The following is a 16,679-nucleotide window of genomic DNA, read 5'->3' on the forward strand; positions in this document are numbered from 1 at the left end:
TTTATACCATATGAATATTTAAGTCAGTTAATAAAGAAAAACTAAAAATTTATTAAAATAGGTGCTAGAAAGATGGGAGAACAGGGTGCTGAGAGCACAGAAGGGTATATAAGGGGTGGGGTTTAGAAAGCGGCAGAATTCCAGGGGGAGAGAGCAGTGGGCTGAGCCTTGACAGATGTGTAGACATCAACCACAAACACAAGGAGGAAGGGTGTTCCTGACAGAGGCAGGGAAATATAAGAGAACAGGGTCCATTCAAGGAAGGACCAGTGGTCTGGTGTAGGGAAGCTCAGGTGCTCAGGAATGGTGGCAGGAAATGAGGGTGGTCAGGCTGGTCAGAGGCCAAGGCCGACTGGCAGCCTTATGGAATGTGGGCTGAGGTGGAATGGGGAGGGGTCATTGGGAAACTGACTAACTCAGAGGCCAGGTGGGGGCCTGGACTGCTGAGGAGGAAGCATGGCTGCAGAACAAGGAACAGCTACAACAGGAATTTAGAAATAGCATCAACCAGATGTGGGAACTGAGTCTATAGATGGTGCGAAAAGCAGTAAGGATGACTCCAAGATTCTCACTTGTGCTACTGTTATCTGAGATAAGGAAGAGCTGTAACAGAGCAGGTTCAGGGGTGAGCAAAGGAAGAAAGCTTTGGGAGGCAGAACAGTAGAGTCAAATCTCTAGCTTCGTGATCGTTGATCAATTCACTTCAGGTCTCTGAGTCTTAGTTGTCTCATTTGTAAAATGGAGATGATATCTATCTTAGAAGATTTCATTATTTTAATATTTTAAATTACTTTAAAAATGAAAAGGAACACTTTATAAACCACAACTACCACATTGCCTGGCACATACCAAAAACCAGTTGCCGCTGAGTCGACTCTGATCATTGGGACCCCATGTGTGTCAGAGTAGAACTGTGCTCCAAAGAGTTTTCGATAGCTGATTTTTTGGAAGTAGATCACCAGGCCTTTCTTCCAAGGTGCCTGTGGATGGACTCAAACCACCAACCTTGCAGTCAGCAGGGAATGCATTAACTGTTTGCACCACTCAGGGACTCATAGCACATAGCAGGCACTTAATAAGACACTGTAGGAATTGTACATTGCAGACATGTTTCTATAATAGAGAAATGCTTAGTTCACTAGGGACTTAAAGCAAATTTTTAAGAATTAAAGGAAGATGTGTGTGATTCAACTGATTCCAAGTTAATTCTTCAATGGTTCCTAGGCCAGCCACCTCCTTTGGACATGTCTGTGACCAGTTACAAGTATGGATCGAGGGCCACAGGTCTATCACCATTGCTGGGCAAGCAACTCAAAACCAGGTCCTTGCTAAAGGAAGGACAATTCACTGGAACTAGTACAAAATTGGCCCATTTCAATTCCAAGCAAACACTAGTATACATAAACCCCCAATGGCCATACTAGCCTGATAACTGTTTGGGGTTTCACTTTCTGCATTTGTGCGGTGAACTTCTAACCACGACTGCAAAGCAAACCAAAGCAACAACCCCGCTGTGCACTGCAGGGTACAGTGCGAAGAAGAGCCTCCTCAGGAATTTTCCAGTGACCAAGGTGAAATCTAGAATGACACTAAAGCCCAGCCAGATCTAAATCCAATGCCACCATGTTTTCTATAATCACAGACCAGTTAAAATTACTTGCAAAAGCAGTTTTAAAAATGCTCAAGACCGAAGGCGGAGCCAAGATGGCGGAATAGACAGACGCTTCTGGTGAGCCCTCCTTACAACAAAGACCCAAAAAAACAAGTGAAACCAGTATATTTGTGACAAGCTGGGAGCCCTGAGCATCAAAGGCAAGCTTAGACAACGAACTGAGGGGGTGGGGGAGGAAGGGACTGTTCAGAAGCAGAGAGGAGTTACCGGACCTGAATCGGGGGACCCTCACAGGCACCACTCCCTGAGCGGCGGTGGCGGCGGCGGTGGTGGCGGGCTGGTACTAGCATTCGGCCACAGTTTCCTCAGGGAGAAGTAGCCAGCCACACAGCCTACCCACACCTCCAGAACCTGAGGAGAACAGCGCTCCCGGCAAAAGCTAAGTACTTGAGTATATTTTACCGTGCCCCCCCCCCAGCCCCCAAGCAGGCTTCAGCGGCTGAATCCCTGGGCCTGAGATAGACCCTGGTGAGCACCTACAGCCATCCTCCTGGCTTTAGGGAAGGAAAAAAATTGCAACTGGGGGGAGAAGATAATTTACTAGCTCCATTAACTGTGGGAGCTCAGGACAGAAGCAGCTCCTGTCCAGGCATAAACGGTCTGTGGACCTTGAGCACCTTTCTCTTGTGCATGGACCTGTGTGGGCCCATTTTGGGAGAATAGGCCCTTGTTGGCAAACACCATCCATTTCAGCTGTGCAGTGGAGAGGTGGGTGTTTGACGTTTGACATTGCTTTGTCTATTAAACAAGGTCCTCACCTACCCATATCAGGGACCTAAGGACTGGTAGCTCCACTCAGGTCACCCAGACACCCGCCACAGGGGTCCAAAGATAACTGGTACCTCCCAGTCCGTACAACCAAAAACTTTGGGTGTCCATGGTCCATCTGCAGAACACACCCACCAGCACGCCCTAGGGAACAGAGATGCGTTTTCCTCAGAGACACTTGGGGGTCGGTTCTCAGCCCCCTGCCTTATTCAGAGCATGACCCCCTGCTGCAATCAGATACCAGTATATATACCAATCACCCCTGCCCTTCTAAGACTGTAGAACACAGCCTGTACCACACACTTGATGATCAGCTACCTGAAAACCTGAGCTGAATTCATACAAGAAAACTGAATGGACTCCTAGACTGATATACCTGATAACAGCTCTAGCCAGCTGGGGACAGGACACCAGAGCTCCAAAGGGGAAAATAAGCAAGCTAGCTCACTCAAGCAACCCATAGGGGTATACCAAAACAAAACAAGGCAAGCAGCTATGACACAGTAAGCAAGCATAACCTAATGCAATAACTTATAGATGGCTCGGAGACAACAGTCAATATCAAGTCATATAAAGAAACAGACCATGATCACTCAAAAGGATCTCAAAACAAAGAGTCCAGGAATCTTCTAGAAGAAAGTGCATTCCTGGAATTATCAGATGCAGAATACAAAAGTTTAATATACAGAACCTTTCAAGACATCAGGAAGGAAATGAGGCAATATGCAGAACAAGACAAGGAACACACAGATAAAGCAACCGAAGAAATTAGAAAGATTATTCAGGAACATAATGAAAAGTTTAATAAGCTGGAAAAATCCATAGACAGACAGCAATCAGAAATTCAGAAGATTAACAATAAAATTACAGAATTAGACAACTCAATAGAAAATCAGAGGAGCAGAATTGAGCAAGTAGAAGCTAGAATTTCTGAACTCAAAGATAAATCACTTGGCACTAATATATTTGAAGAAAAATCAGATAAAAGAATTAAAAAAAATGAAGAAACCTTAAGAATCATGTGGGACTCTATCAAGAGAAATAACCTACGAGTGATTGGAGTACCAGAACAGGGAGGGATAACAGAAAATGCAGAGAAAATTGTTGAAGAATTTGTTGGCAGAAAACTTCCCTGATATTGTGAAAGATGAGAAGATATCTCTCCAAGATGCTCATTGAACTCCACATAAAGGTAGATGTTAAAAGAAAGTCACCAAGACATATTATAATCAAACTTGCCAAAACCAAAGGTAAAAAGAGAATCATAAGAGAAGCGAGGGATAAAGGAAAAGTCACCTACAAAGGAGAGACAATAAGAATAAACTCAGACTACTCAGCAGAAACTATGCAGGCAAGAAGGCATAGGATGACATATTTAAAAAATTGAAGGAAAAAAAATGCCTGCCAAGAATCATATATCCAGCAAAACTGTCTCTTAAATAAAATTTAAAAAATAATTTTTATTTTTATTTTATTATATGAAGGTGAAATTAAGACATTTCCAGATAAACACAAGTTTAGGGAATTTGTAAAAACCAAACCAAAACTATAAGAAATACTAAAGGGAGTTCTCTGGTTAGAAAATCAATAATATCAGGTATCAACCCAAGACTAAAAGACTGGGCAGAGCAACCAGAAGTCAACCCAGACACGGAAATCCAAAAAACAAAGCAAGATTAAAAAATAAATAAATAAAGCCCAAAACAGGGTAACAGCGATGTTATTATATAAAAGAAGACAACATTAAAACCATAAAGAGGGACTAAGAAATGTAATCATACACCTTCCCTATGGAGAGAAAGATACGGCGATACAAAGAAATGAAAGTTAGTTTTAAATTTAAAAAATAGGGGTAAACAATAAGATAACCACAAAAGAGACAAACTATCCTACTCATCAAAATAAAATTCACAGAATGCAAAACATTGAAATATTACAAAGCATCTTCTCTGACCATAAAGCCATAAAGTAGAAATCAATAACAGGAAAAGCAGGGAAAAGAAATGAAACACTTGGAAACTGAACAATACCCTCCTCAAAAAAGACTCATTAAGGATGGAATAAAGAAAATCAGAGAATCCAATGAGAATGAAAACACTTCCTATTAGAACCTTTGGGACACAGCAAAAGCAGTGCTCAGAGGCCAATTTATATCAATAAATGCACACATCCAAAAAGAGGAAAGGGCCAAAATCAAAGAATTATCCCTACAACTTGAACAAATACAAAGAGAGCAACAAAAGAAACCCACAGGCACCAGAAGAAAACAAATAATAAAAATTAGAGCTGAACTAAATGAAATAGAAAACAGAAAAACAATTGAAAGAAATAACAAGAACAAAAGCTGTTTTTTTGAAGTAATCAACAAAATTGATAAACCACTGGCCAAACTGACAAAAGAAAAACAGGAGAGGAAGCAAATAACCCGAATAAGAAATGAGAGGGGAGATATTACAACAGACCCAAATGAAAATAAAAAAATCATATCAGATTACTATGAAAAACTATACTCAAACAAATTTGAAAACCTAGAAGAAATGGATGAATTCCTAGAAACACACTACCTACCTAAACTAACACAGAGGTAGAACAAGTAAATAGACCCATAACAAAATAAGAGATTGAAAAGGTAATCAAAAAACTCCCAACAAAAAAAAAAAGCCCTGGTCTGAACGGCTTCACTGCAGAGTTCTACCAAACTTTCAGAGAAGAGTTAACGCCACTACTACTAAAGGTATTTCAGAGCATAGAAAAGGATGGAATACTACCAAACTCATCCTATGAAGCCACCATATCCCTGATGCCAAAACCAGGTAAAGACACCACAAGAAAAGAAAATTATAGACCTATGTGCCTCATGAATGTAGATGCAAAAACCCTCAACAAAATTCTAGCCAATAGAATTCAACAACATGTCAAAAAAATAATTCACCATGACCAAGTGGGATTCATACCAGGTATGCAGGAATGGTTCAACATTAAAAAAACAATTAATGTAATCCACCCCATAAATAAAACAAAAGACAAGAATCACATGATTTTTTCAATTGATGCAGTAAAGGCATTTGACAAAGTTCAACACTCATTCATGATAAAAACTCTCAGCAAAATAGGAATAGAAGGAAAATTCCTCAGCATAATAAAGGACATTTATACAAAGCCAACAGCCAACATCACCCTCAATGGAGAGAGCCTGAAAACATTCCCACTGAGATCGGAACCAGACAAGGATGCCCTTTATCACCGCTCTTATTCAACATTGTGCTGGAAGTCCTAGCCAGAGCAATTAGGCTAGATAAAGAAATAAAGGGCATCCACACTGCCAAGGAAGTAGAAAAAGTATCTCTATTTGCAGATGACATGATCTTATACACACAAAACCCTAAGGAATCCTCCAGAAAACTACTGAAACTAATAGAAAAGTTCAGCAGAGTATCGGGATATAAGATAAACATACAAAAATCAGTTGGATTCCTCTACACCAACAAAAAGAACATCGAAGAGGAAATCACCAAATCAATCCCATTTACAGTAGCCCCCAAGAAGATAAAATACTTAGGAATAAATCTTACCAGAGATGTAAAAGACTTATACAAAGAAAACTACAGTACACTTCTGCAAGAAACCAAGAGACTTACATAAGTGGAGGAACATACCTTGCTCGTGGATAGGAAGACTTCACATTATAAAAATGTCTATTCTACCAAAAGCGATCTATACATTTAATGTAATTCCAATCCAAATCCCAAAGACATTCTTAAATGAGATGGAGAAACAAATCACCAATTTCATATGGAAGGGAAAGAGGCCCCGGATAAAGAAGGCATTACTGAAAAAGAAGAACAAAGTGGGAGGCCTTACTTTACCTGATTTTAGAACCTATTATACCGCCACAGTAGTCAAAACAGCCTGGTACTGGTACAACAACAGATACATGGACCAATGGAACAGAATTGAGAATTCAGACATAAATCCATCCACATATGAGCAGTTGATATTTGACAAAGGCCCCAAAACAGTTAAATGGGGAAAAGACAGTCTTTTTAACAAATGGTGCTGGCATAACTGGATATCCATCTGCAAAAAAATGAAACAAGACCCATACCTCACTCCATGCACAAAAACTAACTCAAAATGGATCAAAGACCGAAATATAAAATCTAAAACGATAAAGATCATGGAAGAAAAAATAGGGGGACAATGTTAGGAGCCCTAATACATGGCATAAACAGTATACAAAACATTATAAAGAATGTAGAAGAAAAACTAGATAACTGGGAGCTCCTAAAAATCAAACACCTATACTCATCCAAAGACTTCACCAAAAGAGTAAAAAGACTACCTACAGACTGGGAAAAAGTTTTTAGCTACAACATTTCTGATCAGCGCCTGATCTCTAAAATCTACATGATGCTGCAAAAACTCAACTGCAAAAAGACAAATAACCCGATTAAAAAATGGGCAAAAGATATGAATAGACACTTCACTAAAGAAGACATTCAGGTAGCTAACAGATATATGAAGAAATGTTCACGATCATTAGCCATTAGAGAAATGGAGATCAAAACTACAATGAGATTGTATCTCACTCCAACAAGGCTGGCATTAATCCAAAAAACACAAAATAATAAATGTTGGAGAGGCTGTGGAGAGATTGAAACACTTATACACTGCTGGTGGGAATGTAAAATGTTACAATCACTTTGGAAATCGATTTGGCACGTCCTTAAAAAGCTAGGAATAGAACTACCATATGATCCAGCAATCCCACTCCTTGGAATACATCCTAGAGAAATGAGCCTTTACACGAACAGATATATGCACACCCATGTTTATTGCAGCACTGTTTACAATAGCAAAAAGATGGAAGCAAACAAGGTGCCAATCAATGGATGAATGGATAATTAAATTATGGTATATTCACACAATGGAATACTACGCATCGATAAAGAACAGTGAGGAATCTGTGAAACATTTTATAACATGGAGGTACCTGGAAGGCATTATGCTGAGTGAAATTAGTCAGATGCAAAAGGACAAATACTGTATAAGACCACTATTACAAGTTCTTGGGAAATAGTATACACTGAGAAGAACACATTCTTTTGTGGTTACAAGAGGGGGGAGGGAGAGAGGGTGGGAGAGGGTTATTTACTGATTAGTTAGTAGATAAGAACTACTTTAGGTGAAGGGAAGGACAATACTCAATACACGGAAGGTCAGCTCAACTGGACTGGACCAAAAGCAAAGAAGTTTCCGGGATAAACTGAATGCTTTGAAGGTCAGCGGAGCAAGGGCGGGGGTTTGGGGACTATGGCTTAAGGGGACTTCTAAGTCAATTGGCAAAATAAATTCTATTATGAAAACATTCTGCATCCCACTTTGAACTGTGGCGTCTGGGGTCTTAAATGCTAACAAGCGGCCATCTAAGATGCATCAATTGGTCTCAACCCACCTGGATCAAAGGAGAATGAAGAACACCAAGGTCACATGATAACTATGAGCCCAGGAGACAGAAAGGGCCACATGAACTACAGACTTACATCATCCTGAGACCAGAAGAACTAGATAGTGCCCGGCCACAACAGACGACTACCCTGACAGGGAGCACAACAGAGAACCCCTGAGGGAGCAGGAGAACAGTGGGATGCAGATCCCAAATTCTCATAAAAAGACCATACTTAATGGTCTGACTGAGACTAGAAGAATCCCGGCAGTCATGGTCCCCAAACCATCTGTTGGCCCAGGACAGGAACGATTCCTGAAGACTACTCATCAGACATGGAAGGGACTGGACGATGGGTTGGGGAGAGATGCTAATGAAGAGTGAGCTACTTGTATCAGGTGGACACTGGAGACTGTATTGTCATCTCCTGTCTGGAGGGGAGATGGAAGGGTAGAGAGGGTTAGAAACTGGCAAAATGGTCACGAAAGGAGAGACTGGAAGGAGGGAGCGGGCTGACTCATTAGGGGGAGAGTAAATGGGAGTATGTAGTAAGGTGTATATAAGCTTATATATGACAGACAGACTTGATTTGTAAACTTTCACTTAAAGCACAATAAAAATTATTAAAAAAAAAAAAGCTAGGAATAGAACTACCATATGATCCAGCAATCTCGCTCCTTAGAACACATCCTACAGAAATGAGCCTTTACACGAACAGATATATGCACACCCATGTTTACTGCAGCACTGTTTACAATAGCAAAAAGATGGAAGCAAACAAGGTGCCAATCAACGGATAAATGAATAAATAAATTGTGGTATATTCACACAATGGAATACTATGCATCGATAAAGAACAGTGAGGAATCTATGAAACATTTCGTAACATGGAGGAACCTGGAAGGCCTTATGCTGAGTGAAATTAGTCAGTAGCAAAAGGACAAATATTGTATAAGACCACTATTATATGAACTTGAGAAATAGTTTAAACTGAGAAGAAAATATTCTTTTGTGGTTACGATAGGGGGAGGGAGGGATGGTGGGAGAAGGGTATTCACTAATTAGATAGTAGATCAGAACTACTTTAGGTGAAGGGAAAGATAGCACACAATACAGGGGAGGTCAGCACAATTGGACTAAACCAAAAGCAAAGAAGTTTCCTAAGTAAACAGAATGCTTCGAAGGCCAGTGTAGCAGGGGCAGGGGTCTGGGGACCATGGTTTCAGGGGACACCTAAGTCAATTGGCATAATTAAATCTATTAAGAAAACATTCTGCTTCCCACTTTGAAGAGTGGCGTCTGGGGTCTTAAATGCTAGCAAGCAGCCATCTAAGATGCACCAATTGGTCTCAACCCATCTGTATCAAAGAAGAATGAAGAACACCAAGGACACAAGGTGATTACGAGCCCAAGAGACAGAAACGGTCACGTGAACCACAGACTACATCATCCTGAGACCAGAAGAACTAGATGGTGCCCAGCTACAACCTATGACTGCCCTGACAGGGAACACAACAGAGAACACCAGAGGGAGCAGGAGAACAGTGGGATGCAGACCCCAAATTCTCATATGACCAGACTTAATGGTCTGACTGAGACTGGAAGGACCCCGGTGGTCATGGCCTCCAGACCTTCCTTTGGCCCAGGACAGGAACCATTCCCGAAGCCAACTCTTCAGACATGGATTGGACTGGACAATGGGTTGCAGAGGGATGCTGGTGAGGAGTGAGCTCCTTGGATCAAGTGGACACTTGAGACTATGTTGGCATCTCCTGCCTGGAGGCGAGATGAGAGGGTGGAGGGGGTTAGAAGCTGGAGAAATGGACACAAAAAGAGAGAGTGGAGGGGGAGAGCGGGCTGTCTCATCAGGGGGAGAGTAATTGGGAGTGTGTAGCGAGATGTATATGGGTTTTTGTGTGAGAGACAGACTTGATTTGTAAACTTTCACTTAAAGCACAATAAAAATTATTTAAAAAAAATGCTCAAGACCTACCATGAAAAAACAACAACAAAAAAAACCCTATGGCTTAGTCATGGTTATTAAACTAAGTCTATTTTCTATGCATCCTATACTTGGTTATGAAGCGCTAACTCACGTTAGTCTTGCCAAGGGAAAAAGTCATAAAGTTTTTTTTTTTTAATTAAGAACAGAAGAAGTATCCAGAAATGTCTAATTATGTCATGTCTCTTGAAGCCAGAGCCCCCAGATGCCTTGATGGCTAAAGTATCAGAGATGGTCAGAAAACAGGAACATCCTTGTTCCCAAATCACCACTAACTGTTCTGGATACATGCCATTAGGGCTGCATGACTCCACTTATATGAAATATCTCTAGACAAATGCAGAGAGACAAAAGTGGGTTGGTGGGTCTGTGGGTCTGACCTGTAGGACTGTGCTGCCAAAGGATGGAGAAGCGATGTTACAGCAAGGTTTTTCTGATGGAACCAGTCATAAGCCCTCTAGTATAAACAGGGCTCAAGATGGACCTGTTTTATACAAACTGCCCCAATAGATTTATACTAGAGGACGGCCATAATCTCCCTGATATGCACAGAACCAGTGTAAGCACTGAAGTTAACTACCGTACATGTGTGTTACAGCAAACAGAAAAGAAATATCGGCCAGAGCCCAATGACTCTCCATTTAAGGCCAAAAAACCAGGCTGTAAAAGACAGGAGCTTAATAAAATTAAAGTTAAAGCTGACAGCCTTGGGCAGCTCCACTAGGAATTGCTGTCAGATGTCCTATCTGAGCCGATAACTGAATGGCCTGGTAAAGACGGTGTTTCTGTGGACAAAGAATTCTACATTCTGTTCATAGATCCGGAAGTGTACATTCCATCTACCCTGAATCACAGCCATTAAAACATTCTTTCCAAGATCACGTAAATTACCGTTGGTTTCTTGGTGCTGTCTCTACTGTTCCCAGTTCTTCCCTTCTAACTGCTCTAATGTGTAACCCCGTGCCCTAAGCTTTATCTCTTTCCTCCCCAATAAAAACTCCAACTGTCAAGGGCAGGGATACATTTTCTCGGAACAGAAAAGAGTGAGCAACCTTTCTGAGATTGTTTTAGCTATGTGTGAGAACGCTGATGGACAAAAACAACACGTCTTGTTCCTCTGCGCATGGCAGAGACGCTGATACTCTGCTCTCAGACTGTTCAAGGGCGGGCGGGGGGCGGATGGTGAGGGGCTGTGAGCTAGCTCATCCCCAACTCGCCTGTCAGCGCCATGCCTCACAACTACTCCTGAAGGGAATTAACGAAGGAACATCGCACGCTTCCAAATGAATCTGGCAACTTTGGCCTTTTCCAACACGAAGCATCCCTATCCCTGCCTTTCGAATTACTGCGCCCATCCCCTATACATTTAAGACCTATTATTATTATTATTATTTTTACTCCATATCGGTGTTGAAGACAATTCCAAAACTGCCGCACACAAAACTTAAATTCCCCTGGTTTTTACCAAACCAGCCTTTGCTAAGCGACAATCCCTCTGAAAACATCCAACCACTCCCGCCATCCTGGCCTTCAGCTCAGACAGAATAATTCCAGCCAATTGTCGCGTCTCTAATCTCACACTAAATAAACTCACAGCAGAAAGAAATCAACGAGCCTAGCAGGGTGCCACAGCTGCTAAACAGCAGGTACTCCACCGCCCCAGGAAAACCGAGACACGTGCAGGGCCCTTTTTTCAGCGTTCCTGGGCGCGCACTCGCCTCTCACAGGCGCGCACGCACGCACACACCCGGGCGCTACACACACCGCTGGGGACTCGGTTTCCTTCCCCCGCAGAGCAGCACACCCCTGTCTTCAGCATATGATCCGCCTCAGTCTCAGCCTGGAACAGCCTTCCCTCATCCCCATCCCGGGGTCACACGCCTCCTCCAACCTCTCCACACACGTGGGGGAAGTGTGTCCGGGTGGTGCCAGGCGGGCGGAGGGAACCGCAGGGGTGGCCCAGGCCAAGAATGAGGAAAGGAGGGAGCTCCGAGTGGGATCTGGGAAGGTGGACACCAGGTAAGCTTCTAGAATGGAAGAGATGAAAGACGGAACGGGGAGAAAGCTGGGGAAGATACAGGAGGGGGTCGCTCACCCAGGGTTTTGACAGCGATCTGCCTAGTGAGGGGCGGCGGCAGGTTGATGCAAACCAGATCGACGTCCTGATGCAGGAGCACCTCATCAATGCGGCAGGTGTAGAAGGGGACGCTCATCTCCTTGGCCAGCTCCTCCGCTTCCTCCTGCGTGCGACCCCACAGCGCCTTCACCGAGAAGCCCTCGTCCTTCAGCAGCGGGATGATGACACGGGCCGTGAGGCTGGTGCCGAACACGCCCACCCCGGGCAGCATGGCTGCTCAGGTCCGCCTGGTGCTCCTTCTGCTCGGATCTCCAGTCAGACACGCGCGCACACCCCCTGGAACCAGTCCTGCCCCCGGCTCCTCCAGCCAGCTCCGTCGCCGTGTGCTGGGCAAAGCGCCCGGGCTGCGAGGGCGCACTGAACTGCAGGAGAGCAGGCTCCTAGCGTCTCAGAACCGTGACCGCTGCGGTGTCCGCCACGCGGGGCTCCAGTCCTTCCCAGAGGCGGCAGCAGGAACCCCCACGGGGCGTCCAAAGCCCCGATGCCGCGCGGGGCCCTGGCTCAGGCGGCTCCCCCACCGCGGAGCCGGCCGGATCCCTGCGCCCCCCCGAGGCCGCTCCATGGTCGGCTCATGCCCGCGTCCGCGCCGCAGCAGCCCGGGACCGGCTCTTTCCCGCGTCGTCTTCCCAGCCGCGGAGTCCCCCACACCAGCCCGTACCCCCTGCCGGAGAGCGGTCCAGCCCAGTTGCGGGATCCCCTTTCTCCCTCGCCCTCCGCTGGAATGAAATAACCCAGCGGCCACTAGGCGGCCCGCTAAGGATGCGGCTGCGAGGGCGCCGGGAGCGGATCCCAAGCTACAGCGCGACGGCGGCCCCGACCCGGCGCCAGCCTCCTCATTCTGCTGCCATGTTCCCCCGCAGCACGGCGCGGGCAGCCTCGGCCCAGGCCGGCTCGGGCTCCCGGCTCCCGCGGGGACGAAGGCGGAGTTGGCGAGTTGGGCTGTCAGCGGCGGGGCTTTCCTGCCACGCCCTCCTCGCAGCGCCGCGCGCCATTGGCCGCCGCTCGCCCCGCCCCCACCGCAGCGCCCTGCCCCGCCCCCGCCCGTTCCGGGTGCGCACCACCCCCAGCCCCGCGCCGGGGAGCCCAGCCCGACTCCACCCCCTCGGCTCGCACCGTCCGGCACCTCCCTCCCAGACAGCCTGGCCTGCTAGGCGGGCTCGAGGCGGGCGGAGACGCTGTTGTGCGCGACGGCTACGGTGGAGCTGGGGGTCTCCGAAGCAGCTGCGGCAAGTGCATCTCACATCTCAGTTCTCCAGGATGTGTCTCCCTGGCCAGACGCCACGCCTGCCTCTCATTCTCTTGCTTTGGCTCCTTGCGCTACCGCCTCCTGAGTCCTCCACCCCGCTTCTCCTCTTTTGTCCCCCCACCCGTCCCCAGCTCCCTTTCCGGGCCCTCACCAGGGAGCCGTCGGGACTCTGCGCCTCTGGTTTCCCACCATATCCTGCGTGGAAGGTGGTAGTAGGCCCTCAATAAACATTTGCCAAATAGGTGAGTGATTATTCATTGAGTGCCCGCTTTATGCCCACTTGGTGCGGGGGACAGGGGGTCCCAAAGCTGAAAGGCACGGTTCCTGTTCTCTAGCGCAAGGTCTGTAGATAGGGCAGGAGTCCTGTCATGTTCATCTCTACAGCCCTCAGCCCAATGTGGCACATGATCTGCTTCTTTCAACACACGGGTGGAGAACCTGATCCCCTGAGTTTAAAACAACTTGTAACAACCGGCAGAGGGGCGGGACACGTGGAGAGAGCCAGACACCATAAAAGCTTGTGTGTAGCAATGTGGGGAGGAGGCTGACCTCAGGGAGTTAGAAGAAAGAAACAGAGGACACTGGGTGCTCGGGGTGCCTGGCAGCGGCCTGGGGAGGGCCAAGAGACAAAAGGGGTTGTTGCTATCAACGCTGACAGGCTCCTTCTGAGCAGAGGTTTTGTCAGGACCCAAGCAAGTACACTAACAGGTTCGGGGTGGAGATGAGTCAAGTTTACAGTACACAAGAGGCCGGGCCACTTGTCAGAGATGGCGCTGTGCACACAGAGCAAGAGATAAGCAGCTTGCCATGAAAAACCAAACCAAACCCATTGCCCTCGAGTAGATTCCCACTCATAGCAATCCTATAGGACAGAGTAAAACTGTCCCCATAGGGTTTCCAAGGAGCACCTGGTGGATTCAAACTACCAATCTTTTGGTAATCGGCCATAGTTCTTAACCACTAGGGCACCAGGGTTTGGCATAAGGTGGAAATAAAACGGGCAGAGCCAGAGCGCGTGTGCATGACTGCTGGCTGTCATTTACAACCTGTGGGGTCTTGAGCTCAGGTTTCATCTGTAAAATGAGGGTAATGATGGTTTCTACAAGTAGGGTTTTATGAGGATCATATGAGTTGACATAAAGTCCTGGAACATAGTAAACCCTATATGAAAAAACAAAATAAAAAAACTGTTGCCCTCAAGTGGACTCTGACCCGTGGTGGCCCCATGCCTGTCAGAGTACAGCTGTCCTACATAGGGTTTTCAATGGCTGATTTTTTGGAAGTACATGTAGATCACCAGGCCTTTCTTCTGAGGCACCTCCATGTGGACTTGAAAAATCTTTTGGGAGTTGCAGCCGAGTGGGTTAACTGTACCACCCAGGGACAAGCCTGTATGAGTATTAAATAAATAAATACAGAGAATGTGTTTGTTACCAACATTATTTGCTGAGGTAAGAGACAGTTGTACAAGTCCAGCAATATCTAGCTAATAACAGGGAGTTTTTTTGTATTCTTTTAAAGAGAACTCTATCCTTAGCTTCAGTGTGAATAAAAATAAGACCTTCCATCTCATAATGTCCAGAGAAAATAATCACATTTAATTCTCATTAGAAATATGTGAAATAAATGTTATAATCCCCAATTCATGGTAGACAAAACTGAACCCTGAAGGCAACTCAAATTTACAGGTTGAAACAAAACGTTTCATTTACAACCCTTCCTCTGAACTGTTCCTCCCCCATCTCAGCAAAGGCACTGCCATCCCACCTGGGCCAGAAACTTGGAAGCCGTTAGGGCGCTGTCTTTCTTTTGCACTCTCTAGCCAATCCATCAGCAAATCCTGTCTGCTCTGCTTTCAAAATGCATCCGGAGACTGACCGCTTCTCCCTACCCCCAAGGACACATCCTGATCCAAGTCACCATCATCACTCCAGGGATCACAGCTCTTGCCCCCCAGAGTTCATATTCTCCACTCAGCAGCCACAGTGACCCTTTAAAAGAGAAGTTAAATTGTGTCAGGTCAAACTCTATACCAACTAATGAATAGTCATCACACTTAGAATAAACCCCAGAGTCCTCAGGATGGCCTGAAAGACTCTACCCGACCTAGCCCCCCACTTCACATGTCTCATCACCTACCAGTGTACCCCATGCCTGGCATTTCAGCACACGGGCCTCCTTGCCGTGCACTGCACGAGCCAGGCCTGTTCTTGTCCCAGGAACTTTGCACACATGCGTACACACACACACCCCCGTGTTGCACACTCTCTCACTTTCCTCAGGCATTTGCTCAAAGGTCTCCTCCTCAGATTGCCTTGCCTGACCCATGCCATCCAAAATGACATCGCTGTCACATTTCATCTCTTTGTACAGCTTTAATTTTTATACTTCCTATCACTGCCTCACATTATATTATACACCTGAGCATGTTTCTTATCCCTCTGCCTCACCGGCTTATAAACTCCTTAAGATCAGAACTGTGTGTGTCTTGTTCATGACTGGATCCCCAGTGTCAAAATTGTGGCTGGCACCCAGCAGACGCTCAATACACATTTACTGAATGAATGCTTGTATGCTCTTCTAACAACCATGAATTAATGTTTTTTAAAGTCCTCAGAACAGTGCAAAAAAGCATGGGCAAAAAAGGTTTAGGCACTGGAGATGCAAAGCTGAGTAGTCTGGTTTCCTGTCCCCAGGTTGCTTAAGCCAGGTGAATGGAGACATGATTGGCCACATCAATACAGCAGGACCTGAAAAGGATAGAGACCTGCACGGGATATTTGAAAGCAGAAGCTGGCCTCTCAAATTAGAATGGGAAGCTTGTGGAGATGTGCAGAGAGAAGTAAGCTAGACCCAGGCTTAAAACTTGCTGGAGCTAACTAGCAGGGATTACGGGGGGAGTGGCTATTTTAGACAGAGAAAAGATAAAAGCAGACTAAGGTGGGAGGTGCTTTAATCACCTCCTGTCTACCCCATGGAGCCCTGATGGTGAAGTGGTTAAGAGCTCAGCTGCTAACCAAAAGATTGGCAGTTCAAATCCACCAGCCACTCCTTGGAAACCCTATGGGGCAGTTCTACCTTGTCCTACAGGGTCACTTTGAGTCAGAATCTGCTCGAGGGTAATGGGTTTGGGTTTTGTTTTGCTTTGTTTGTTTGTTTTTTGGTATTTATCCCATTGGTGAGGGAGATGTCCCTACCCTAGGGTTATGGGGATGGTCAAACCCACTGGATAGATGAGATTGATGGTAGTTTATTAATCACATATTCTCACAGGCCAGGACAGGAGGACATGGCATGGCATGGAGAGTCACTTGGGGGTTGCACACAGAAACAGAGTGAACAAGCAAGGAGTGTGGGATGCAACCTTTGTAATAACAAAAGGGTGGGGTGTCCCCGGTTCCTTTGGGA

At 45.6% G+C, this 16,679-nt stretch overlaps 1 protein-coding gene across 1 annotated transcript in view; it reads right to left on the reverse strand.

Moving 5' to 3' along the window:
• GFOD1 (glucose-fructose oxidoreductase domain containing 1) overlaps positions 1 to 12,240 on the reverse strand; it is a 156,657-nt gene extending 144,417 nt beyond the window's left edge. Inside the window, exon 1 of the mRNA XM_049884002.1 lies at positions 11,984 to 12,240. Coding sequence (XP_049739959.1) covers positions 11,984 to 12,236 — 253 coding nt within the window. The 5' untranslated portion in view covers positions 12,237 to 12,240. The remainder of the gene's footprint in view (positions 1 to 11,983) is intronic.
• Between the last annotated feature and the right edge of the window lie 4,439 nt (positions 12,241 to 16,679).

This window comes from Elephas maximus, chromosome 1 (assembly GCF_024166365.1).
Source record: "Elephas maximus indicus isolate mEleMax1 chromosome 1, mEleMax1 primary haplotype, whole genome shotgun sequence".
NCBI classification, from domain to species: Eukaryota; Metazoa; Chordata; class Mammalia; order Proboscidea; family Elephantidae; genus Elephas; species Elephas maximus.